The sequence below is a fragment of the Scyliorhinus canicula genome, chromosome 28, assembly GCF_902713615.1.
Source record: "Scyliorhinus canicula chromosome 28, sScyCan1.1, whole genome shotgun sequence".
Taxonomy (NCBI): domain Eukaryota; kingdom Metazoa; phylum Chordata; class Chondrichthyes; order Carcharhiniformes; family Scyliorhinidae; genus Scyliorhinus; species Scyliorhinus canicula.
In genome coordinates this window covers 12,315,136-12,340,945 of record NC_052173.1, presented here as the reverse complement: position 1 = coordinate 12,340,945, position 25,810 = coordinate 12,315,136, and the positions used below count along the sequence as shown (strand labels likewise).

Sequence of the window (25,810 nt, the reverse complement as noted above, 5' to 3'; positions counted from 1 at the left end):
CAAACCTGTGCTTGGAACTTAAATGGCTTCTTAATGGTGATAGCTACCACCGGCCCACTGGCTGCAGATACATATTGTCTACAGAAAGCTTTTGATGCCTTCCTTGGGCTTCATATACTCTACAGAAAGTGTTCAATGCCTTCCTTGGGCTTCTATCATTGAAAAGGGCAAGGGCATCAAGGAATTGGAAAACATCACTTTCAAGTTCCCCATCACTACAGTATTAACAGGTATTGTTCCTGGGTACACATGAAATTCCCTACTTCACACTGTGAGAGAATCAATAGCACAAGCACTGCTGCAGTTGAAGGTCTGCGAGCTCCAGGCAACCAGGGATGGACAGTAAATGGTACAGTAGCAGTTATGCCCGATAAGATACCATTTTAGTAAACAACTGAAGCATCTAGCTCCGAAAGCTGTTCACTCACCTTCTAAGGTAAGAGGAATTTGTGTATGGAGGTATTGAGTCTCTTGTTAATATGACAACGCAAGTATACAAGCTACAACAGGACTAGCATGCCAAACAACATAAGCCCCGAGTGATCAGGCTAAGCGTTCTCACAACCAGCAGATCAGATCTCAGCTCTACAGTCCTGCCACATCCAATTGTAGATTGTGCAGGGCAAATATTCCCATCCTCAATGATGAGGAACCCAGCACATAAGATTAGGCTGAAGCATTCACAATGATCTTCAGCTGGAAGGACCTAATGGAGTCCTCCAGAGGTACCCAACATCACCGATGCCAGTCTTCAGCCAATTCAATTTGCCCCACGTGATATCAAGAAATGGCCGAAGGCACTGGATACTGCAATGGCTATGGGCCCTGACAATATTCCGGCAATAACACAGAAGATGTGTTCCAAAACTGGCCGTGCCCCAGTCGAGCTGCCCAAGTACACTAGTAAAGTCGCCATAGTCCCAGATGACCATAGGCTGCTTTCCCCTTTGAGGGGGAGAGCTGACTGGTGCTGGTTTAACCTGAGGATCATTACACCTCTGGCAAGATTGAGAAGGCGGTGCCATCACAAATAACCTGCTGGTACAGGAATTGAAGCAGTGCTGCTGGTCTTGCTCTGCATCACTAACCAGCTGAGCTAACCCCTCCCACATATTGTCCCAGTACAGCTGCAACACTGGCACCCACCCAGCAATGCAGAAAATTGCTCAGGTATATCATGTACGCAAAAGGCAGGACAAATTCAACGTGGCCAATTACCGCCCTCACCAATCTACTCTCCAATCATCAGTACAAATGATGGAAGGATTCATCAACAGTGCTATCGAGTGGAACTGAGCAATAACCTGCTCACTGACTCTCTGCTTGGATTCCGTCAAGGTCATTCAGCTGAACTCATTACAGCCTTGGCTCAAACATGGATGGATGGCATGGTAGCACAGTGGTTAGCACTGTTGCTTCATAGTGCCAGGGACCCATGTTCGATTCCGAGCTTCGGTCACTGCGGAGTCTGCACGTTCTCGTGTCTGCGTGGGATTCCTCCGGGTACTCCGGTTTTCTCCCACAAGTCCCGAAAGACGTGCTGTTAGGTGAATTGGACATTCTGAAGTCTCCCTCCGTATACCCAAACAGGTGCCGGAGTGTGGCAACTAGGGGCTTTTCACAGTAACCTCATTACAGTGTTAATGTAAGCCTATTTGTGACAATATTATACAAGAGCTGAACTCCAAAGGTGAGAGTGACTGCCCTTGACACCAAGGCAGCACTTGATTGCGGATGCCCTAACAAACCTGGAGTCCATGGGAATCAGGGTAAATCTCCACCGGTTGAAGTCATAGCTCATGCAAAGGTCAGTCAACAATATCACTGCAGGTCCAGTATCCTAAGCCTATCCAGATTCGGCTGCTTCATCAATGACCTTCCTTCCAACATATGGTCAGATGTGGGGATGTTCGCTGATGTAAATGTTCAGCACCATTTGTGATTCCTTAGATACTGGAGCAGTCCGCATGCAAATGCAGCAAGACCTGGACAATATCTAGGCTTGGGCTAACATGGCAAGTTACATTAGTGCCACACAAGTGCCAGATAATGACCATCTTCAACAAGAAAGACTCTGACCGTTGCCCCATGACAATCAAAGGCATTACCATCACTGAATCCTTCACTATCTGGGAGTTACCATTGACCAGAAACAACTGGACCCAGCCACATAAATACCGTGGCTCCAAGAACGGGTCAGAGGCTAAGAATCCCGTGACGTGTAACTCCCCACCTGACCTCCCCAAAACCTGTCCACCACCTACAAGGCACAACAGGAGTTTGACTGAATACTCCCCATTTGTCTGGATAAGTTCAGCTGCAACAACATTCACAGCTTGACATCATCAACTTGTAATGCAGAACAAGGCCAGCAGCGCGGGTTCAATTCCCGTACCAGCCTCCCCGACCAGGCGCCGGAATGTGGCGACTAGGGGCTTTTCACAGTAACTTCATGGAAGCCTACTTGTGACAGTAAGTGATTATTATTATTATTATTAATAAAGCCGCCTGCTTGATTGGCACCCCTTCCACAAATATTCACTCCCTCCAGCACCAGTGCACAGTAACTGCAGTGTGTACCATTTACAAGATTCATTGCAAGAACTCGCCAAGGTCCCATCGGCAACACCTTCCAAATCACTACCATCTAGAAGGACAATGGCAACAGATACATGGGACCACTACATGGAAGTTTCCCTCCAAGTCACTCACCATCCTGACTTGGAAATATATTGCCACCACCATCTTCTAAAAGGTGAGCAACGAATGCTGGTCTCGCTGGTGCTGCCCACAATCCGTAAAATTGAATTTAAAAAAAATTAACCCAGGATTCTAAAGGAGGAAACAATTTGTTCACTAGACCAAGAATCGATACGTCATGATTGGGTTGATACGAAAGTTGGCATCTAAAAGCCCTTGGATATAAGGAAAAGGAATGTGATCTCTCGTGATCTTAACACTGAAGAAAAAGGGATAAATAACGTGGGGTTCCAGAATGGAATGAAATGAAGATAAAAGTATTTAGGTTACGTTAACAATATCGGGCAGGGAAGTAAGAGGGACTGACGAGACTAGAAATAACTTGTGCAATGAAAAGTTGTCGAATGGAATATTCAGTCTGGATAAGGTTAGATATTGACTGGAAGAGGCCTTTTAAGTGAGAATGGTAAATATAGAATGTGGGTGGAGGGGGGGGGGGGTGAATAGAGTGGAAAAGAACAATTACATCAATCAAGGTGAAAGTGTAACCTTGTTTTTTCATTTGCCGTTGGCAGTGTGTTTCCAACTAATGAAGTTCACAAAGATATGCTCATGCTGTCTAACTTTGAAGGGAAACAACTTCCCAGAAACATCTCCATTCAAAATAATTTATTGAATAGACTACAGTTTTGAGGCCATGGAAGTTAAACCATCCTGTTCACAGTATTTTGCTGTATTCCAAAATGATAGGTCATTAATATATGCTGTGTGTGAACTTAGGTCAATAAAATAAGCCCAAGGAAGTTTGGTAGTAGATAATTATGAAGGTCCATATAATTAGAGCTTAATTCAACTCCAGTACTTTTACAGAAAATATTAAATTAGTTGGAGGAGCAAGAAGGAAAATATACTGAACAATTTTGTTTTTATGTGGCATCAGTTTGTTTTAGAGAAATAAACTGGAAAACTATGCCACGGGCGCTTCTTGGATATCAAAAATTTTGCAACCCTATTTTTCTTTGCATAGAGTCCTCTTATGCGAGTCTGTTGTGCTGCTGCTTCTAAGCAATTAGGCTCCTCTGGCCTTTCTTTCAAGCTGTTGCAGTCAACCAGAGCTAGACTATACAGAGTGGTGAGTTGGCATCATTGGTTCAGTAGGTTTTGACTTGAGTTTAACCATTTGATGCAGGTGTTGGGGTCTTTGATGTATGAAGTATAAGTTCCTGGTGAGAAACGCAGTAGATCGTGGTCAGGTTTTCTTCTGGCTGTGAAATGCAAGTACAGAATAGGCAATGGTCTCCTGAAAGTGAGCTGAGGCATAGGTGGTGGTAAATGAGTAAACCATGAGAGCAGCACTTGTTCTTGTATGCTTACAGTAAATGACAATCAGGAGTGAAAACCCAGACCAGATTTTTCTCTTGGTTTGAGAATGGGGCTGCTGTTAGCACCACCAGAAGCACAGCAATAGATTGTTTAGGATGGTAACGTTATGGAAAATCTGAGAACGGGCAGGTTAAATGTAGGATTGTAGCTTGAGTTCTTGTGTTTGCTGCTTAATGCATTGGAAGTTGTCTTAATCTTATGATTTCTGATGTGGAGGTATTAGTTAATGAGTAAAAATAGGGAACTATGCCATGAGTCTTGACTATAGCACTTTGGGGATTCAAGGTGGGGAAGAACATGTAGAAAAGTGCATCTGACTATTTTCATCAGTAAAGTAGAGAAAGGTAAGGAAAATAGCCAATGGTGAGAGGGAGATTGGAGGGCACAGGTGAGTGGGGATCACCTGTCAGATGCCATTCTTCAGACTTATTAAACCCAAGCTTATACTCTCACTACCACCTAATTTAGCTCGCTTTTCTTTTGCACCTTGCTGGGTTAAGTAATGTGGGGTAGGGGTAATTGACATTGTCCGAATTATTCATTTTTAGAAAGCTTCAGAAATAACATTCAAAAAATGGGTCTTGAACCTAGTTGAAATATTGGCAGGTGCTCCCTGCTCATAGAACCACCCCCCCCCACTGAATCATGAAGGGAAAGAAATGGAGGACCCCCCCCCCCCGACACACACACACTTTCCTAATTCCAAAATTCAATTAAATCTTAGTGCTTCTATTTAGCTTTTCAATAATTCACAGAAATTGCTACTTTGCATGTAATAACTAAATAGTGGGATGATTCCAACAGTTCCTTTTTGTTAGGAAGAGGCTTTTTAATGCCCTTGTGAAGTTGCCCTTTGATAGGGAGGTCTTTCTCTCACCCTCTTTGTGTTGGAGCAATGAGAAAGGGAGATACGTTGTATTGATAATCCGATCCTTGGTTTGTGATTAGGTTTTGGGCTCAGTGGGCAATGAGTGTAGGTTAAATTGACTGGTAGTCACTTTAATTTGTATCAAGAAGTCGAGACCGAAAGCCCTGCGAGGGAGCACATTGGAGTAGTTCCTTGTAAGTAGGTAAACTGGAACTCTTGGTACTGCAATTGGCCAGACTCACTGGAGAAAGAAACCATGAAGATAATTTTCAAAACAAACTATGGTGTTTGGTTCAGGACAATTCAATTATTAAATTGATGGCTTTTGAAAACACTTCCTTGTTAGTTTTTTTGTGATAATTAAATGTTTGGTCACTTTTTTAAACACATCTGCAAGTCAATGTTTTTATTGGAGGATAATTGACTACAGCCCTGCCTAGTTTTACACACTCAAAAGTTACAACTTCACTGAAACTGATGTGCATCGAGGGTGCACCCCAATGTAGTTATCACATGAAAATAAGCTCTGCAGAATACATTTTAGTTTTAAACATAACAATAATTGTAGTGAAAACTATACTGTAACCAATATGTTCTATTTTAGCTAGGAAAGATCAAAGTGCAGTACTGCTACTGAGGGGAAAATGTTGCTGCTACATGTACCCAGCTTTTCCAAAAGAAAGCAACTACAGATATGGCCACAATTGTTAGTAGAACCTGATATGATCACATTGTTAGTAGAACCTGTGAACATTTCAATGCATCGAGCCTTTGATTTCATATTCCTATCCATTCCTGCCCCCATCCCGTACTGTACATTTCGGATGGAATTTTATTCTTAAATAAATGTTACCTGGCATAACTGCTAGCGTGACTAAATTGCCGTTTTTTCATTGCCTGTTCAACTGTAAGTAGAGGCTGTCTTTTGCCTTCATTATGGTGCTGCTAGGTATAGCGTATGACCACGGGAAGTTCATCAGTATTGGCCATTTACACAGCCTTATGATGTAGCCCTGATACTTCATTAATTTATTTAACAAATGCCTGATGATGACTAAATAATTATTTGGCGGGGGCGGGGGGGGAGGGAACAATCCCAGATCATCCTCCTGTTTTCTCTCTTTCCTCTGCACACCTGATTACTCAACTACTTTCCTGCCCAGTGCTCGCTAGCCAAGTTATAAAAAATAAATTTGGAGTACCCAATTCATTTTTCCAATTAAGGGGCAATTTAGTAGAGCCAATCCACCTACCCTGCACATCTTTCTGGGTTGTAGGGGGAGACCCACGCAGACACTGGGAGAATGTGCAAACTCCACACGGACAGTGACCCGGGGCCAGGATTGAACCCGGGTCCTCGGCGCCACGAAGCAACAGCGGTAGCCACCGTGCCGCCCTCTCTCTAGCAAAGTTGATTGCTTCCTTTGTTCAGACACTGTTCCTCGTGTCCTGAAACTATTGCTGCATAGCTCGTTTCCCGTTCTCCTTCCAGGTCCTTGGATTCATCACTTGAATGTCTATCTTTAGCACTGCTTCTTCCGCAATTCTCTTTGAATCTCTTCAGTTCAGCTTTTGTCCATACAACATTAAAATGTCTGGTTAGCACTGCTGCCTCACGGCGCCGAGGTCCCAGGTTCAATCCCGGCTCTGGGTCACTGTCCGTGTGGAGTTTGCACATTCTCCCTGTGTCTGCGTGGGTCTCACCCCCACAATTCAAAGATGTGCAGGGTAGGTTGATTGGCCACGCTAAATTGCCCCTTAATTGGAAAAATCAATTGGGTACTCTAAATTTATTTTAATAAAATAAAATCTTGTTCAAAGTCAATGACCTCCCCGGCGTCCATAGCATTATCACCTGTCCTCAAACTCTAATGTTTCTTCTTTTTCTTGCTAATTTAAAAATCAAGAAGATCAAATACAATTTATGCTGTTCCTGCCAACAACCACGGACTTGATTCCCCTCCAGCTGATTACTCAGGTTGAACTATAAGCTGCAGCGTGGCTCTTTGCTTCTACCTTCATAACTTTGACCCCCTCTGCTCCCCTGTCTCCTGCTGAAATCCTATTCTGCACTTTCATTACCACTAGACTTAACTTCACAAATTCTCTCCTTGACAATTTCCTGATGTCCATTATACATGAGATGTTTTACAAAACTGCAGTTTGCATCCTGTTCCATGCCAAGTATTACTCACTTATTTGTCACAGTCTCTTTAAAAAGAAAGGAATTCCCACAACACCACTTGAAAGCAAACCACTGGACACGATTTTGCTTTAAACCAGCAAAAATCAATATAATTGAAACATTAACAGTTGATGGATATTTTAAGAAAAGTGGTAATTTTGTTTTATGTAGTCAATATGACCAAAGATACTTGTGTAGCTGCAAGTACTCCCATTACTACTTTCACAAATGTGGGAACATGCGTAATTTCAGTTTCCCCAACTCTCGTATGCAGGATTTATCGTGTCCCATCCAATCATTTTGTCTCTTGCATCTATCAGCAGTCTAAAGTCCCAAGCATGGTTACCATCAACTAGGTGCATGTCTATGAACTCTCTCATACTTGGGTTATGACAATCTCGATGGAATAAAAACCCCAGAGACTCTCCTTTTCCAATCCCTTTAAACAGTCTGGTGGGCTCTGGCACACTTTGAACTGCAATGGGTATCATCAAATCCGCTATCCCTCATTCTTTGTCTTCAACGTTCTGTCCTTTCCAACTGTATAACACACACAGTAAAAAGTCTGCTGTATTCTCACACCAGGATCTGTTCAAAGGCTGCCAAACAGAATATTATTCCATTCGGAGAGAGCCATGCTTGTTTTCTCTTTGGCAGTTCAGAACGTCGAGAATTTATGCAGAAATTTTTTTTTAAAACCTGCCTCTCCTCCCACCAGAATTATCTTTCTATTTACCCATTGCTTCTTAACTGTTCATCCCCAAAGTCGCCCCAGATCACATGGGTATTTCTTGGAGCCTAATGATGTCCTAATCAGGAAACAAATGAAATCGTTTTCATTTAAAAAAAATAATTATTTTTTTCCAATTAAGGGGCAATTTAGCGTGGCCAATCCACCTAGCCAGCACATCTTTGGGTTGTGGGGGTGAGACCCACGCAAACACTGGGAGAATGTGCAAACTCCACACTGGCAGTGACCCAGGGCCAGGATTCGAACCTGGGACCTCCGTGCCATGAGATAGTAGTGCTAACCACTGCACCACCATGCCGCCCCACCTTTTTCAAATTAATCCCGAGCCCAATTTGTTCTTAAAGGGAAATTCCACAAAATAAAATACAGGCTTTCCCCAGCACATGGGTCATCTCACATCCCTATTCTTGTTTACAAATCCTTCATCACCTACCTCTAACCTCATCTAGTCTTTCTGGTGCTTTTATCTGATTGTCACTGCACCGCTATTTTCCCACAGCTCTTGCACAAGCTGATTTTGATTTGATTTATTATTGTCACATGTATTAGTATACAGTGAAAAGTATTGTTTCTTGCATGCTGTACAAACAATGCATACCGTACATAGGAAAGGAAGGAGAGAATGCAGAATATAATGTTACAGTTATAGCAAGGTGTAGAGAAAAGATCAATTTAATACGAGCTAGGTCCATTCAAAAGTCTGATGGCAGCAGGGAAGAAGCTGTTCTTGAGTCAGTTGGTATGTGACCTCAAACTTTGGTATATTTTTCCTGACGGAAGAAGGTGGAAGAGAGTATGTCCAGGGTGCGTGGGGTCCTTAATTATGCTGGCTGCCTTTCCAAGGCAACGGAAATTATAGATAAGAGTCAATGGATGGGAGGCTGGTTTGCATGATGGACTGGGCTACATTCACGACCTTTTGTAGTTTCCTGCAGTCTTGGGCAGAGCAGGCTCCATACCAAGCTGTGATACAACCATAAAGAATGCTTTCTATGGTGCATCTGTAGAAGTTGGTGAGGGTTGTAGCTGACATGCCAAATTTCCTTTGCCTTCTGAGAAAGTAGAGTCGTTGGTGGGCTTTCTTTAACTATAGTGTCGGCATGGAGGGACCAGGCCAGGCCGTTGGTGATCTGTACATCCAGAAACGTGAAGCTCTCGACCCTTTCTACTTTGTTCCCATTGATGTAGACAGGGGCATGTTCTCCACTACGCTTCCTGAAGTCGATGACAATCTCCTTCGTTTTGTTGACATTGAGGGAGAGATTATTGTCGTTGCACCAGTTAATCAGATTCTCTATCTCATTCCTGTACTCTGTCTCGTCATTGTTTGAAATCCGACCCACAGCGGTGGTGTCATCAGCAAATTTTAAAATAGAGTTGGAGGGGAATTTGGCCACAGTCATAGGTGTATAAGGAGTATAGTAGGGGGCTGAGGACACAGCCTTGTGGGGCACCAGTGTTGAGGATGATCGTGGAGGAGGTGTTGTTGCCTATCTTTGCTGATTGTGGCCTGTCGGTTAGAAAGTTCAGGATCCAGTCGCAGAGGGAGGAGCCGAGGCCAATGCCACGGAGTTTGGAGATGAGTTCCGTAGGAATGATGCTTTATCCTGTGCTTAATTTCCTGGTAGGTCTCATTGTGTTCTGGAAATATTTTCCATTATAAAGAGCTCATCCTTCAGCTTTGTCCAACTGCATTTCTTCATGCTGGCCAATTAATGCACATCAACAGAATTAACTTTATTGTCTGTCAAATCTGCTACTCGACAATTGGATGTGGGCATCACCGGCTGGGCCAGCATTTAGTGCCCATCACTAATTGCCCTTGAACTGAGTGGCTAGTTCGGCCATTTCAGAGGGCATTTATGAGACAACCATATTGCTGTGGGTCTGGAGTAGATCATGTCGGCCATGATGGCAGATTTCCTTCCTGTGTTCCAAAAAACTGCAGCGAGTGTTAATGTTATTTGATAGTGGTGATTACATTTGGGGACAGTGCGTAAAAAGGGTGTCCATCCCATTAGTTGGCATGATCAAATGGATCCACCATGCAGGGAATTACTCTGACTGCAACTTGCATAAAGTAGCTTAAACTTTGAAAAATGTTAGAGTGTTTCACATGTGAAAAAATGGTCAGTTAAGATTTGGTACTGGATGAGAAGCAGGCATGAGAGTTTTGGATAAGCTGGTTTACTGAGCAAGGAGAGTGAGAGAGGAGTGGAGTAGTGGAATCCAAAGGTAATGGTGTTGAGATGAATGTTAGAATAGCAGATGGGATAAATTGGGGTAGAGAAGGGGAATCCTATGCAGAGGGGTCGATGTTCATTGTAGTGGAGAGCATACAGGCTCAGAAGCTCACCTTCTTAGATGCTGAGGCAGCGAACAGTTGAGGGTAGGAGGAGAAACTATTTCCTGGGCTAGTGGCTGGGCAAGAGTGGAAGCAGGAAGTGCAATCCACCAAGCGAGACAACAGAAAGATGTTGGTGTTGGTTGACTATCAGAGGATGAAGAGGGGTAATACACCAGTGGTTGCAGTCAGAAAATACCTGTGTTTTGCTGTAGTGAGAGCAGCCAAGACCATTTTGGAGAGGTTCAGGTGGACTTGTAACAGAAATTGGCACATATTTAGGAGGTCACGGCACATTCTGAGGCAAAGGACCGAGATGCAATAAAAACTAGTGTGGGACCAAGAAGACACATTTGGTGAAAATTTCTCGTCACCCTCCTGAGCACCACTGTAGGTAAAGCAGTTTTTCAATCTGCGTCGAATGGTTATAAGTCCCACTCTCAAATCACCTACAACTCTAACTAGCCTGCATCCTCCACTCTTCTGACTCTGGTCTACTGCCCTGTTCCATTACATCACTGATGGCAGAATCCTCCAGTTGTTGCCCTGCACCCTGGAAAGATATTTCTCCATTTTACTTCCTCTCCCCATTTTCAATGCCTTCACAATCTACCTCCTCATACTTTTTTGCGCCAGGGTCCCAGGTTCGATTCCCCGCTGGGTCACTGTCTGTGTGGAGTCCGCACCTTCTCCCTGTGTCTGCGTGGGTTTCCTCCGGGTGCTCCGGTTTCCTCCCACAGTCCAAAGACGTGCAGGTTAGGTGGATTTGCCATGATAAATTGCCCTTAGTGACCAAAAAGGTTAGGAGGGGTTATTGGATTACGGGGATAGGGTGGAAGTGAGAGTTTAAGTGGGTTGGTGCAGACTCGATGGGCCGAATGGGCTCCTTCGGTACTGTATGTTCTATGTTGTACTCTTAAAATCTTTTCCAAAAAATCCATCACTGAACAGTTAAAGCAGGGAAGGCAGCCAAAAGTAATGATCTTAAGCTGCTGCAACAAAATGGGAACAGTAAATGATTCTCCACCAAGATTATAAAAGTGAAAATTCAAATAATTTAATTCTAATATATTTAATTCAGCAGTAATTATATGAGCTGAGTAGGCTGGGAGACCCAGCCACTTCAGTTAAGTAGATGGGGGACATCCCAAGGTATTGACGGCAATTATTTTTTCTGATGTTGCTGATTTGAAAGAGTTTTGTTTTGAGCATTGTGTAGTACTTTTTACTTAAAGCAAACACTGCAAATCATCAAGATGGCAATACCCACTTTTTAGTATCTGGGATCTGAAAGACCAATTAGCTTGTATCTTCTGCAGGAGAGAGAAATCCTGAGTTTGAATTTTACTGGACTATATATTTTAATTGAGAACATTCTAGATGTTATTCATATGCTATCTGCACAATTTGACTATTCTGTGTCATTTAGGCATCATTACTTCCAGTAGGAATAAGTTCTCAATAAGTCCTCATTATCAGCCAAAGGAAAGCGAGTATGGATATATCCTTTTAAGAAACACCTGCTTCAGGAAAAGCATGCACAAATATGCTCTTTTCCTGCACTGTACAAGGGCACCTTCCTTTTGCTCGTGTGCTAGTTCTTTCTCATTGTTGCACAGAATGGCACTGCTGTTCAGCAGAGTTTAATTCTTTATCTTTAGATTTTACATTTTGCAAAACTGTTTTCACTTTGATTGAGAATGTCTGCTTGCACAAAGTACTTTGTGAAATGTGATAACGGTGTTTATGATAGCCACTCATGCTTATAGCACCTATTGATGAAATGCCATAAAAATGAACCATTGTTACGTACTATGTTTCTGCATCTACATAAAGCAACACATTAATGTTGTGCTATTACATATTACTCTCTGTTCTACTTACTGTGGAAAATTATGCATCAAATGAATGGTGTCACAATAAGGGTACTGAATGGGCATCATCGTCAAAGTGAAGCGTCTGAGGGGATTGTGTCCATGTAGGTAACCTGTACTCGCTCCGTTTTATTTGAAGAATGAGAAAGACCTATGATGTAGGTAATGTTATTTCTTTGATTATATTCTGGATTGTGTTCTATTCTTTCAAGTGAATTATTAACTATGTTACACACCTGGATGGTATAATGTGCCTTTTTTATCACCATGAAAATTAGGTCCAATGGAGCACCTACAGAGCAGTTCTCAGAACTCTGTAATTAAAAAAAAGTAAGTAGATCTTTCAGTTTTGTGCCTCTACATTCAATTCACTAAGAGGTGCATATACTTATGTCTCATTCAACCTTTATTTTGATTGTTCTGGTCACCTTGCCTTTTGATTTTGGTTTGCCTAGCTGGTGCAGAATGAGGAACACTGGCAACAGGTGGTGAGTCCTACAGGTTATTTAAATGTCTAGAAATCCTGTGCTGCATTGTCATTAAAAACAGCATAACATGACTTGAACAGATTCTTTTTTTTGAAAAAAATAAATAAAAGCTGATTTGTAGTTTGTAAATTTGGCCGTTGTAATTGGTAGTACTCATGTGCTACAAGTTCTGATGTCACCAATTATTTTAAAAACTCTGCTTCTGAAGTTTAGTTGAAACATTCTCTTGTCCTCAATGCTATGTTGCTTGAAATTAAGGGCCTGCTTGGAACAGTAGAATTTTCCTGATTGATTGTGTCTCTTCAGTGAGTGATGGTGAAAGACTGCAGGAGGACGTGGGCTAAAAGTTGGGCTGACATGTGGCAGATGCAATTCAGTGTAGAAATAATACATTTTAAAGGAACGAGAAAGGAGATATGCTGTAAAAAGTAACATTTTGACAGGAATAGAGGGACCTTGCTGTGTGATACGCAGGTCATTGAAGGTGGAAGTTCAAGTGAATAAGGCCATTAGTAAAGCAAACCGTAACCTTGACTTTTTCTTAAATGTACAGATACAAGAGGTCAGAAAGTGATGTTGAACCTGTACAAAGCCTTAGGCTGTACTGCAGTTGGAGTATTCTGTTCAGTTTTTTTTGGCCATAACATTTCTAAGAAGGATTATGGAAGCAATAGATGAAACATAGGTTCACTGGAATGTAATCAAGGATGAGGAGATCTGGTTATCAAGGTAGACTTGAGAAATTCAAGCTGTTTGTCATGAGTTGGGTGGCCTCTTATCAAGATTATTACAGTAATGCGAGGGCAGAAATTTAAGATAATCACAAAAACTGAAGTGGGGAGGGATTGAAAATTTTCAGTGCAAGAATGTTAAATCCTCTTAAAGCAGAATACATACCTATTTTATACCTATCTACCTGCATACATATTACCTGCCTCCATATATGGAGCAAGAATTGGCCCCTCAAGCCTGCTCCGTCATTCAATAAGATCAAAACAGAAAATCTTTAATAAAAATATATATTTTTAAAAATTCAATATGATCATGGCTGTTCTGATTGTAACTGTAACTCCACATTCCTGCCAACTCACGATAACCTTTCACCCCCATCTAGCTCTGCTGTAAAAATATTCAAAGACTCTGCTTTCATTGCATCTGAGGAAGAGAGTTCGAGAGACTCTCACTCTTGAGAAACAATTTCTCCTCCGCTCTGTTCTAAATGGACAACACCTTATTTTTAAACACTGAACCCTAGTTCTAGATTCTCCCACAAAAGGAAACATCCTCTCCACATCCACCCTTTCAAGAAACCCCTCCGGATCTTGTATGTTTCAATCAAATCACCTTTTACTCTTCTAAACTCCAGCCTTTCCTTATAAGGCAACCCATCCATTCCATGTATTGTAAACCTCTGAACTGCTTCCAATGCGTTTACATCCTTCCTTAAATAAGGAGGCCAATACCAGCCCATCCTTAATGCGTTTTCATGAATCATTATTCACTTACTTATTTTCCTCTCTTTATATATTTTAACTTTACCACCAGTTTGTATACTATTTTTAATCCTTAGGGATTCGAATAGACTTTAAAATATTTTTATTCAAGGCATTTTCAGCTTTAGGCAGGAAAAAAAAGAAACATAACATCAGAAAACAACCGTTGCAAACTTCACAAGTATCCAAACCACCCCCACCCTGTTGACATTTCACCACTCTTCAAAGAAGTCGATGAACACCTCCACCTCTAGAAGAACTCCTCATCTGAGCCGCTGATCGCAAACTTTACCTTTCCCAAGTGCAGGAACTCTGCCAAGTCACTCACCCACACCGTTGCTTTAGGCGTCTCCGAGTCCCGCCACCAGAACAGTATCCGCCTCCAGGTTATCAGGGAAGCAAAGGCCAACACGCCAGCCTCTCTCCCCACTTGCACTCCCGGACCCTCCAAAAGTCTAAATATTGCCACCCACGGTCTCTGAGCCACCATCACCCTCAGTACCTTGACATAGTTCCCGCAAAGGCCTCCCAAAACTCCTCCAACTTTGGGCATGCCCGAAACATATGGACATAATTCGGTTCCCCTTGAGCACCGCCTGCACCTATCCTCGGCCCCTGGGAAGAACCGACTCATCCTTGACACCGTCACGTGTGCCCGATGCACCACCTTGAACTGGATGAGACTCAGTCTTGCACATGAGGACATGTTTACCCTCCGCAGGGCCTCGCTCCGGAGCCCGGCCTCTACAACCCCACCCAGCTCCTCTCCCTATTTGTGTTTTTTTTCCCTCCAATGAAGACCGCCCTCTCTCCATCAACTCCCCATATATGTCCGTGATCTTTCCCTCCCCAATCTCGTCCTCTGACAAAATTTTATCCTGCAGATCCAGGAGCGTTAACCTCTGAAACGTAACCAACCTCTTCCTAATGTAGTGCCTAACTTGCAGACATTGAAACCTATTCCTCCCTCGGTAGCTGGAACTTCTGCTTTGGCTGTCCCAACTCTGCAAATTTCCCCCCCACAAATAGGTCCCAAAAACACTCTACCCCACTCACAGTGACATCCCCTCCATCTTAATGCTGCCAGCATTCATTCCATACCTGTAACACTGATACCACCACCGGACTCGTGGAGTACCTGACCGGTGAGAATGGAAGAGGTACCAATGACAGTACCCTTAAACTCATCAATCTACATGAGGCTCCCTCTATCCGCCCCCGCACCGACCTCTTTCCCCCACTGCCCACTTCCTAACCACCTTGATGTTTGCTGCCCAGTAGTAATTCAGCAAATTGACAACACAAACCCACCACTCCGTCTGTTTCTCTCCCAAGAGCCCCCTCCTGATCCACCCACCCACCCACCATACCTCCGAGATCATCCTATTGACCCTACTGAAAAAAAGATTTGGGCATAAAAATTGGGAGATTTGGAAGACAAACAGAAACTTTGGCAGCACCATCATTTTAACTGTCTGGTCCCTTCCAGTCAATGACAGTGGCAAAACAACCCATCTCTTAAAATCCCCTTTCACCCCATCCACCAGATAGATTAATTAAGTTCAGCTTGTGCACTTGGGCCCAACTATGCGCCACTCATATCACCCAAGTATTGGAAACTCACCCCGACCAGCCGAAACAGCAACTTCTCCAAACCCTTTCCCCTCACCCGCACACTGACCGGGAACACCTCGCTCTTTCCCATGTTCAGTTTGTACCATGAGAACGAGCCAGACTCCCCCAATATCCCCATGATCCTATTAAAGCTCTCCTCCGGGTTTGTAATATACAGCAAAACGTCATTGACATACAGGGAGACCTGGTGCTCCATAGACCCCCTCACGATAAACCCCCCCCCCCCCCCCCCCCCCCACGGTCTCTAATTGCCAACAGCAGAGGCTCAATCGCCAAAGCGAAAAGCAATGGAGACTGCGGGCACCCCTGATCTCCTTCCCGATACAGAGACTTAACTCAAACTGTCCCAACACCTCAAACAAATACGCCCACCCTCAACCCAGTCAAATGCTTTCTCTGCATCCATAGAGACTATCACTTCCGTTTCCTGTCCCTCCAGGGGCACCATGATCACATTCAACAGTCATCTAATAGTTGTCGACAGCTTTCACAAACCCTGTTTTGTCCTCCCCTATCACCTCCGCCACACAGTCCTCTATATGTGTTGCCCGCACCTATGCCAATAGCTTCACATCCACATTTAGTAATGATATCAGGCAGTACGAGCCACTATCCTCTGGATCCTTGTCCTTTTTAAAAATGAGTGAAATTGAAGCCTGGGATAACCTGGGTGGCAGCTCCTCCTACCAACCGACTCATTATACATCTCTGCTAGCAGGGGCCCCAACTCTGTGCCAAACGTTTAGTCGCTTGAAAAAGAGGAATATGCTCTGTCCTTTGCATCCCTGGTAGCCCGGAGACGGATATGATTAGCATGGAGGGTCTCAAAGCCCCCGAAGTCGGAGACCTGGCTATTGGAAATGGCTAGCTTTCTCTCTTTAGAGAAAATCAAGTTTGCCTTGAGAGGATGACTGTTAGGGTTCACCTGGAAGTGGCAACTGTTCGTCGGCTTCTTTGCGGGATATTAATCGTCAGCTGTCGGGGGGGGGGGGGGCGGGGGAGTAGTTTCGATTAGAGTAGGGGGTCAATCAGGGTGGGACCTGTTCAAGAGGTAAATGGCTTTTGCACAATGCTTATGGTTTCATGTATGTTGTTTATTTTGTTATGATGTGGAGATGCCGGCGTTGGACTGGGGTGAGCACAGTAAGAAGTCTTACAACACCAGGTTAAAGTCCAACAGGTTTGTTTCAAACACGAGCTTTCGGAGCACCTGAAGAAGGAGCCGTGCTCCGAAAGCTCGTGTTTATTTTGTTGTCACTAAACCAAAAATACCCCAATAAAATGTTTATTTAAAAAAAAAAGAAGAGGAATATAAAAGGTTTGAGATGGAACAGGAGAGTGGGATTAAACAAGGCAAGATTTTAAAGGGTATGGAGAATGAGCAAGAATATGGGATTAGACTAGGTGGTTTGAGGGGGAAACCTGGGTGCAGACTAATGGTACCTGTTTTTGTGCTGGCACATTTTATGATTTTACAAACACTTGGAAATTTATTTTGCACCAATTTATCACCCAAGTAACAAAACTTCAGCTGACAGATTTCAATCAGCCCTTTGGTTCTCTTTGATACTAGGCAAATTGGAAGTTGCACATGCTTTTATTTCTGTATCAAAAACACTAAATTTTGCCCCCAGTAAGTTGAGAATTTCAGTAGACTTTAATTGAATTTATGTAATTTTTCACTTGCACACTAAATTAAAAATGAGATAACCTGGGTGCACACTTTCCATTTATGCATGATTACTACTAGCGTAACTCATGAGGCATTACACAGAACTTGTGTGTATTTGACATGAAATAGGGCTGAAATATTCTATGTACCAAATAGCCTGAAACATTACCTTCCAGCTTTGGTGACCTGAAAATTCAGCAACTTGCAAATAATTCTGCTCTTGTTTTTCTCTCAGTACACCTGATCCTTTTATGGACAGTTGGAGCTTTTTGCCTTCCATAAAAACATAAGGGACTTTGTCTCATCGGACTCTGGTGGGTTCCTTTCACTATTATTTAAAGTGAAAACCATACTTGATGCTGTAATTGACACTGAATGATCTCAAAGATTTAAGATTTTCATTCAATTTGAAGTGAATTTTGTCAAAATGCAATTAGTACAAGTGAACATGATATAAATGTTGGATTGTGTGTTATTGCTTAATAACATAACCTAAACGTGTACTAAATCTGGAGTCAACTCTTAGCATCGATTTGATAAGATCAATCTGTGTTTTAATTCTCAACACGACATTAACTATCATTTGAATCCCTGCTTGCGGTTACACTGAATTTTTGCACTAACGTGGCAAATGTAGGAAAGTACATCCTAATTAAAGCCAGGTACTCTTCTGCTGGTTGCTGCTTCTGAGGGGATCAGTAGGGTTCCTTCAGATTTTCATTCTGAAAAGTCTTGAGCTTGGCTCCCAAGTTATAAGAATCTACCCTCCCTGCATTTCTGCACCGCCCTTAATTTGCTGTATTTTGTTTGTTTCAGCCGTTGAACATTAGTTGCTAAATTTCTTCAAGAATAAAGGTGCTGGCTTTAAATACGAATCTATTTCGTATTTAAAGCATGGGGTACTTTCAGGCTTTCTGGCATGAAACCTGCATGGAGAGAGGGGACTGTGCAGGAGGATTTACTTAATGCTGATCTTGGAGCTGCAGCTTTTATTTCACCATTGCACTGCTATTTAAACTTGATGCCCCCCCCCCCCCCCCCCCCCCCGCGGCAAACAACTAACAGCTCTGTGAAAGCTACTATAAGCAAAACTGAAGCCAGTTCTGGAAAGCACAAGTCATGCGCAAAGAAAATAATATTTGCATTATCCTGATGAGTAACTAAATCTATGTCAGTGGCTAAGATGCAAAACCAGCGCCAATTCCAGATAGCACAAGTCATGCGCAAAAAAAGGAATAATTGTAGCAATTTCCTAGCCGCTATGAGATAAACATGCTTGCTGATCCACTATTTCTGGCTAAATAAAAACCATACCTCAGTCCACTGGTGCCAATGATTGAGTGACCTCACAAGACAGTTTATCGTTTGCTATTCTCAGTGAGTGATTAAGTGCCTAGTCCGATCACTTAACATTCGTACCTCTGGAACTGAATTCTGTGCGCATTTTCAGTGTTCTCAGCAGGGAACCACTTTCAAAGGAAGCACAGGGTGGAGATAGGGCTGCAGCTCTTTAACACTGACTCTTGAACCTGTGTTTCCTTGGACCAGGAGGTTGTGAATTTATGCCATGATTTTTTCGTGCAGTAAAGTAAATGCTCCCATTTGAATATTCTGCATTTCTTTATTTGTCTTGGATTATTAGCATGTAGAATATAATCTGCAATAAAATGTGCTACACCTGGAACATGCTCCGCAAAGTGCTAGTCTTGATAACTTGGGTGTTCTTTGCATTGCTTGGCAACCTTTCTTTCACTGGTGAGCTTTTGTTGCTCTGTCACATGATTTGATCATTTGTGTGTGGGGTCTGAGAGTCGGAAGGTTCTGGGTTTGAGCCCACTCTGACTTGAGCACACAATCTAGTCTTGATACTTCAGCGCAGTACCGAGGCCATGCTACATTCCCAGAAATGGCACGTTTGGCTGAGATGTTAAACTGCAACCCCATCTGCCTGGCGCAAAATCCGAGGAGCACTGGTGTAATATGCCTCGTCAAGCAACACCAAAACAACAGACTATCCTGCCATTTAACCTCAATTGCTATTTGTGAAACTTTGTTGTGCGCAAATAGGCTGCAATGTTCGCCTACAAAACAATGATGACTGCACTTCAAAAGCAATTCATTCGCTGTGGGACATCTGAGAGCATGGAAGGTGCTATATAAATGCAAGTCCTTTCGAGGGTGTTATATCATGATTTGGAGAATTCTGTAACTAACTAGGTTGCAGGAAAAAATTGCTGTTCTGTGTATTGTGACACTTTGCACACCTTGCATCAGACTATAAGAATAATTGCTATTTCAATTGAGAAATAAAAGGAAAACTTTTCCACTTGAAAAACGATGCTCACAATCTATCAAAATGCATGCCCGCAGAAAGCGTTCAACATCTCACTCTTCCCAGTTTTTCAGGAATTTAGCATTTGCACAGGCCACCCAAGTTTTAACAATTTAAATAATTATTTCAAAATGCCAATGAGTATAAGGCAATAACTTTTTGACTGCCAGACGGATCCTCGAGGTTAAATGAAAGTTTTAAAGTTGTCACCAATTATTTGCAGTGGCTCCCCATAACTAAGTGACACATTGTATTTCAGCTATGACAGACTGCCTCTGGACAGTCATTTCATACAAGTGTTGAGAGATCGAAGTAGTATGCTGAAAGTGAAAAGGGTGGCAAGGTAGCACAGTGGTTAGCACTGTTGCTTCACTGCGCCAAGGTCCCAGGTTCAAATCCTAGCTTGGGTCACTGTCGTATGTGGAGTCTGCACGTTCTCCCCGTGTCCACGTGGATTTCCTCCGGGTGCTCCGGTTTCCTCCCACAAGCCCCGAAAGACGTGCTGTTAGGTGAATTGAACATTCTGAATTCTCCCTCTGTGTACCCGAACAGGCTCCGGAATGTGGCGACTAGGGGCTTTTCACAGGAACTTCATTGCAGTGGAATGAAGCCTACTTGTGACAATAATAAATATTATTATTGAATATAATTCCAATACATTGCAGAAAGAAACAAATTAATTTCCTCCATGTTCCTTGAGGTACTTCCTTACAGAAAGACATGAAAGTTGTCCTTCTCTGTCAGGAAATGGTGCATAGGGGAGGGAGAAAGGTAAGAAAACTGGACATTACATGGACCTAGAATTAGAAAGCTTTGTTCAAAAGGTTCCATTAGAATTCTTCATTGTACTGCTTTGCCAGTAAGTTCCCATCTTGGTTGCATGTCCCCATTACTTGCAACTGGAAAAACAGAACAAATTGGGACCTAAACAAGATTTTTATTAATAGAAGGAAAGTCATTTAAAATATGTCCATGTAAATAGAGTATTGTGGAAGTAATAGTTCATAGAGAAGTGTTTTAACTTTTTTTTTATAACTGGAAAAGTTTCAGGCTGTCTCGGCTAACCACATCATTTTTAAGTTTTCAGTCTATAGGTGCTGAACCATACCCTAATAGTAAGGACAATTAAAAGTTCAAAATAAATTCCTAAAACAATTTAACAAAATATTTTTAAAATATTCTCGGCCTGTTTTTAACTTTTCACTCTTTTTATCCACATTCTCGCCCAGTTTGCCATTTTTATTATTTGAATTATTTTCCATTTAATCCAACCATGTTTTTTTAAATTTAGAGTATCCAATTCTTTTTTTTTCTCAATAAGGGGCAATTTAGTGTGGCCAATCCACCTATCCTGCACATTTTTTTTGGGTTGTGGGGGTGAGACACTGGGAGAATGTGCCAACTTCACACGGTCAGTGACCTGGGGCCGGGATCGAACTCGGGTCCTCGGCGCCGTGAGGCAGCAGTAATCCAACCCATCTTAATCAAAATATTGTGTTTAAATTATTAACTTCGGTCTCCTGGGCCTCGACATCCACTTGGAAAGTAGGAGCCAAATTCCAATAAAATGTCTGTTTGCTCAGAACAGGATTCAATGGCTGTTCGTTTTCGACCAATAGACGGCAAATAATTTAAAGGTTAAGATAGTCATAGATATCATCATATGCATTTTTGCAGCAGTTTTCTTTTATCAAATACAGGAGCTCACTGTTCAATAAGTTATAACAGCTAGAAAGCGATATCACACCCCGAAGAGGCAACTTGGCGCTATACGGATTGGCTAATATTGAAGCCTCACATAAATTCCTTCCTTAACCCTACTGCTTTCACAAAACAAGGCGGCTAATAAAAAAAAGGGTGCTTACAATTTGAGAGATTTTTTAAACAACTTTTGTATGAACTTTTCAGCTAATCCTTGTGTGTCCTCGATCAAATCACCTTTGGGTGGGCTTTTTTTTTAGGGGGAGCGAAAGTGAACCACGCTTATTTTGTGGTCGGTCCTTTTTCTCTGACATGATTCATTCTTCTTTTGCAGTTGTTTGTTGAGCAGCGCAGAAATAATCGGTAAAAATGGCAGACAATAATGTTGTTAACAATGGCAAAGACGGGGCTGGCCAGAGCACGGAAGACGTTTGCCGGGACTACCTGCGCAATGTCTGCTATCGCGGCAAGACCTGCAAATACCTCCACCCGGACATAAATGAGGTACATGACCTAGGTGTGAAAAAGAATGAGTTTGTCTTCTGTCATTACTTTATGAATAATGTTTGTACCCGTGCAAAGTGCACATTCATACACGGGACAGCAGAGGATGAGGAATACTACAAAAAAACAGGGGAGCTTCCTTTGCATTTACGTTCCAAGGTAGCTGAAACCTATGGTCTATCAGTTTCTGACCTGCCTTCTGATAAAGGTGAGATTCCAGTATGCCGTGACTACCTTAAAGGCGACTGCCAAAGAGGCTCAAAATGTAGATTCAGGCACTTCAAACGTGACAATTCAGAACAAGAGATCAGAGTGTCACGAGACCCCCCACCTTCTCAGCCATTACGTAGATATGACCGATTGGATAATGACAGTGGTATCAATTGTTATGAGTATGACCACCGCTTAAAGAGGAGAAAGTTGGAAGGATTTGAGTTTGAAGTCTATGAGTACGATCTCACAAGTCGACGGCAAGTTGACTCTGGATACCTGGAAGAGGAGAACCTTATGCTGCGAAACCGGAATGAGGAACTGAAAAAGCAGGTGTCAAACTTGATGGGTAACAATGAGGTGCTTTTGGAGCAGAATGCATTTCTCCGCAACCAAATAAAGGCGGCAATGGTGAACGCCTTGCCCACAACAACAGCTGGGAGATTCAGCCACTGCACTTCCCCAGGAATCAAAACAAGGGGACTTTGGGAGTAAAATTACTTCCAAAAATTGAGAAATTAGTCCTATGGTTCTAATGAGCTGACTTCCAAAATTCTGAACATCTCAGCAGTGACCCTAAGTGCATCAGACTGCTTCCTGTGGCGTTGGGGTGGGGGTGGAATATCTTTGAGAGATGCTATTCAAATCCTGAAACTGTTGTTTATTGCTCAGTGTATTCAGTCAAGGAACATACCAAACTACTTGGCAATTTGAAAAGGCCATGCAGGAAACATCAATGGATTTTAGCTGGATTAACTTTTGCTTGATGCTGGCAGCAGTCGCTAATTGAAGCCATTTTAGGAAACATTGTTACTTTGAAGAGCGGTTGAAGAGCTAGCACCAATGACAGTTGCTAAAGTATGTCAGCATCATATGAACTGCAAATCTTTAGCAAATTTTGTTGAAATGCAGCTTGTGTCTTAACACCATACGTAATGCGTAACAAGGTTATTTCCAAGGCTGTACTCTCTGTACTTGAGGGAATATTACCATAGACTTTGTGTTAATTTTGGTTACAATGTATTTGGAATTAGAATGGTGGTGACTGCTGCCTTGAACTGAGCTGAACCAGACTCGAGTATACCAACATTAGTGTTCCAAAAAACACTTAAGTGAGCGAACTGGAACAACTCCTAACATGTGTGAAACCACAACTTAAACCATTACAAAGAAATTTGGATAATATGACAATACAGCCAAGTTAGTATCTTAAAATCAATGACGCAGTACTTTTCCCCCTGAAGTTACGGTGCCTTGCAAACCAAGCAGGTAATGAAAAAAAAAATCATGTGGGTTATCCCTGTATTGTTCAACTTTTCTGAATAGTTAATCGTAGTGTGTATATTTGGCACCTATTTGGCTTTTTAAAAAGCAATCTGCATATCTTGATTCACCAAGTAATTTCCTCGCAACCCCATGAAACATAAGGATCCTTACAGTACTGCTTCTCATTCTGCTTCTTTCCCCCCCCCCCCCCTCCCCCAAACCCCTATCCCAACACACAAACTTGAGAACTTTTAATATTATAAATGACAGGAACACTGGATAATGGTCTTATTGGATATCAGTAATTAAATATGTAGGTGCCAGGTGCTAAGGAATTCCTTTCTGTTGTGCTCCAAGAAGGCATGACTTTGAAGTTCTAGGCTGTATAGGAATAAATGTAACTTAGTGAAGGAGTCTGTAACTGAAATTTGATGTTATTTCTATTCAGTTGCTCTAATATTGTGTGTACTTGTCATCCAATAATGTTTCAGAAAATGGTATCTGATATTCACAGTTCAGCTGCACAAGATATTGGATCAGCACATGGTCGTTTCTGTATGTTCCCAGTTCTGGTTTGCTAACTAATCTCTCAGCCTCCTAAGGAAATGCTAGGCTGGGGCAGGAGCAGAACTGTATGCAACAAGGCGCATAATGCCATTGCTTGAAAGGTACACATTCGGAACTGAAGCATTCTTTGGGCCCTTTTTAGATGCCTTTGGGTGTTTTGAATGTCACTTGTATTCAACCGTTTGCTACTTAAACATCAGTACGCTGAAATGCTGTCTTTCACTCCCCCAAATATATTTCGTATTAAACAATCCTGTGTGAACTTGCTGCATGAGCTTAGTTGTTTGCCTGTGAGTATTCGGGCATAATTATTAACCCCTTTCCAGCCAATGAAACCTGACCTAACCTTTGAATATACAGCCTGGCAGCTCCAAAGTGTTGTTTTTATGATGCTTATACTATAATGGCTAAGCTTTCCACAAATATTTTGTTTGTTAGCAGATGTTAGTCAACTTTGTACGAACACCCAAGATGCCCTGGAACTCCAATAGCATTAGTTTCAGAAGGCACTTATCAAAACAACCACAACAGTTTCTTAAATATGTTTGGTGAGATTGAGACATTAGACTTTTAGTGAGAAAATGGCTGTGATGTTCAATTATTCCGACCATGTGTTTGTGACATACATAGTCCCAATAATGGTGTTTTACTTTTCTCTTGCAGCTCTTGGTCACAGTAGTTGTAAAGCTTTAAATTTTATACCATGCGAATTGTGATAGATTAACCCAAAAAGAGTTGAGGTCCATGGGGTTCAGCACTTGGGACAAATGCGCTTTTTAAGTGCATTTTTTAATTTCCTTATTAGTGTTGTTAATGTTTAACACATATATCTGAGTTAATCAAACCATACGTATAACCATTTTTTGAGTTCAGTTTTTCCTAGCTTGAATTTGTTTTCCCAAAAACATTGCATTAGACATTCTTGAATTTAATTCAAATTCTCTGAAGTGGTTTGTAGACTAGAAAATGTTATAAATGGTGACTGATTTGGATTTCGGAGGCCATAAAATTATTGAGCTTCACCTTTATTTTGTGGCTGGAAAGGTTTAATGATGCAGTATATATTTAATTGCGTTATATATACTGATTGCTATGGTATTTACTGTCAGTGCTTTTCTATACGATCAAATCAATATTCTTCCCGAAGGATAGAAAGACCTTCAGCGTTCCAAAATCCAGGGATTACTCCAGTGTGTAGAGATCCTACATTGAAATCACATTCCCCACATTGAAATTTCATCACATCCAAAAAACATAAAATATACCTTTTTAACTTGTTCATGCTTGCCATCTGTTAACCTCTGCCGTGATACCTAACCGGGGAGACCCCTCTATCAATTTATTGTCAAATTGTACATCTTTTAAAAGTAGACCTTTTCTGAAAGCCTGTTAGTGAGTGTGCAACAATAAAATAATTTTTCACTTATTAACTGCATTGTCTTTTTATTTTTGCACTATGTGCGCAGATCACAGGAGGGTAAAATGTGTTCAGCTCTTCCAGAGCTACTCTTATGCAGAATTGGCTGAAACCCAAATGCAAATCAATTAACTGCCCCTTTGGCTAAGAAATACCTCAGGACATTCTTGGGTTGGGAAGGACAAGAAATTTCACTGAAATTAATTTATTGCACATATCTGATTGGAGAGGAGATACTATATATAGCACAGTGCTTCAGGGTCCCAGGTTCGATTCCCGGCTTGGGTCACTGTCTGTGTGGAGTCTGCACATCCTCCCCGTGCCTGCGTGGGTTTCCTCCGGGGACTCCGGTTTCCTCCCACAGTCCAAAGATGTGCTTGTTAGGTGGATTGGCCATGATAAATTGCCCTTAGTGTCCAA

General features: G+C 42.2%; 1 protein-coding gene across 8 annotated transcripts in view; it reads left to right on the top strand.

Annotated features, from left to right (window-relative positions):
- LOC119958146 (zinc finger CCCH domain-containing protein 10-like) overlaps positions 1 to 25,810 on the top strand; it is an 86,482-nt gene that overhangs the window by 42,776 nt on the left and 17,896 nt on the right. For 4 of the 8 annotated variants that reach the window (XM_038786453.1, XM_038786452.1, XM_038786459.1 and 1 more), the window contains 4 exons: positions 12,384 to 12,435; positions 12,561 to 12,593; positions 17,629 to 17,707; positions 21,761 to 25,403. In XM_038786453.1, the coding sequence (XP_038642381.1) occupies positions 21,796 to 22,635 (840 nt within the window). In that variant the 5' untranslated portion in view covers positions 12,384 to 12,435; positions 12,561 to 12,593; positions 17,629 to 17,707; positions 21,761 to 21,795 and the 3' untranslated portion in view covers positions 22,636 to 25,403. Of the gene's footprint in view, positions 1 to 12,383; positions 12,436 to 12,560; positions 12,594 to 16,891; positions 17,708 to 21,760; positions 25,404 to 25,810 lie in introns of those variants that run through there. The other 4 variants (XM_038786455.1, XM_038786456.1, XM_038786454.1 and 1 more) reach the window with 3 other exon arrangements.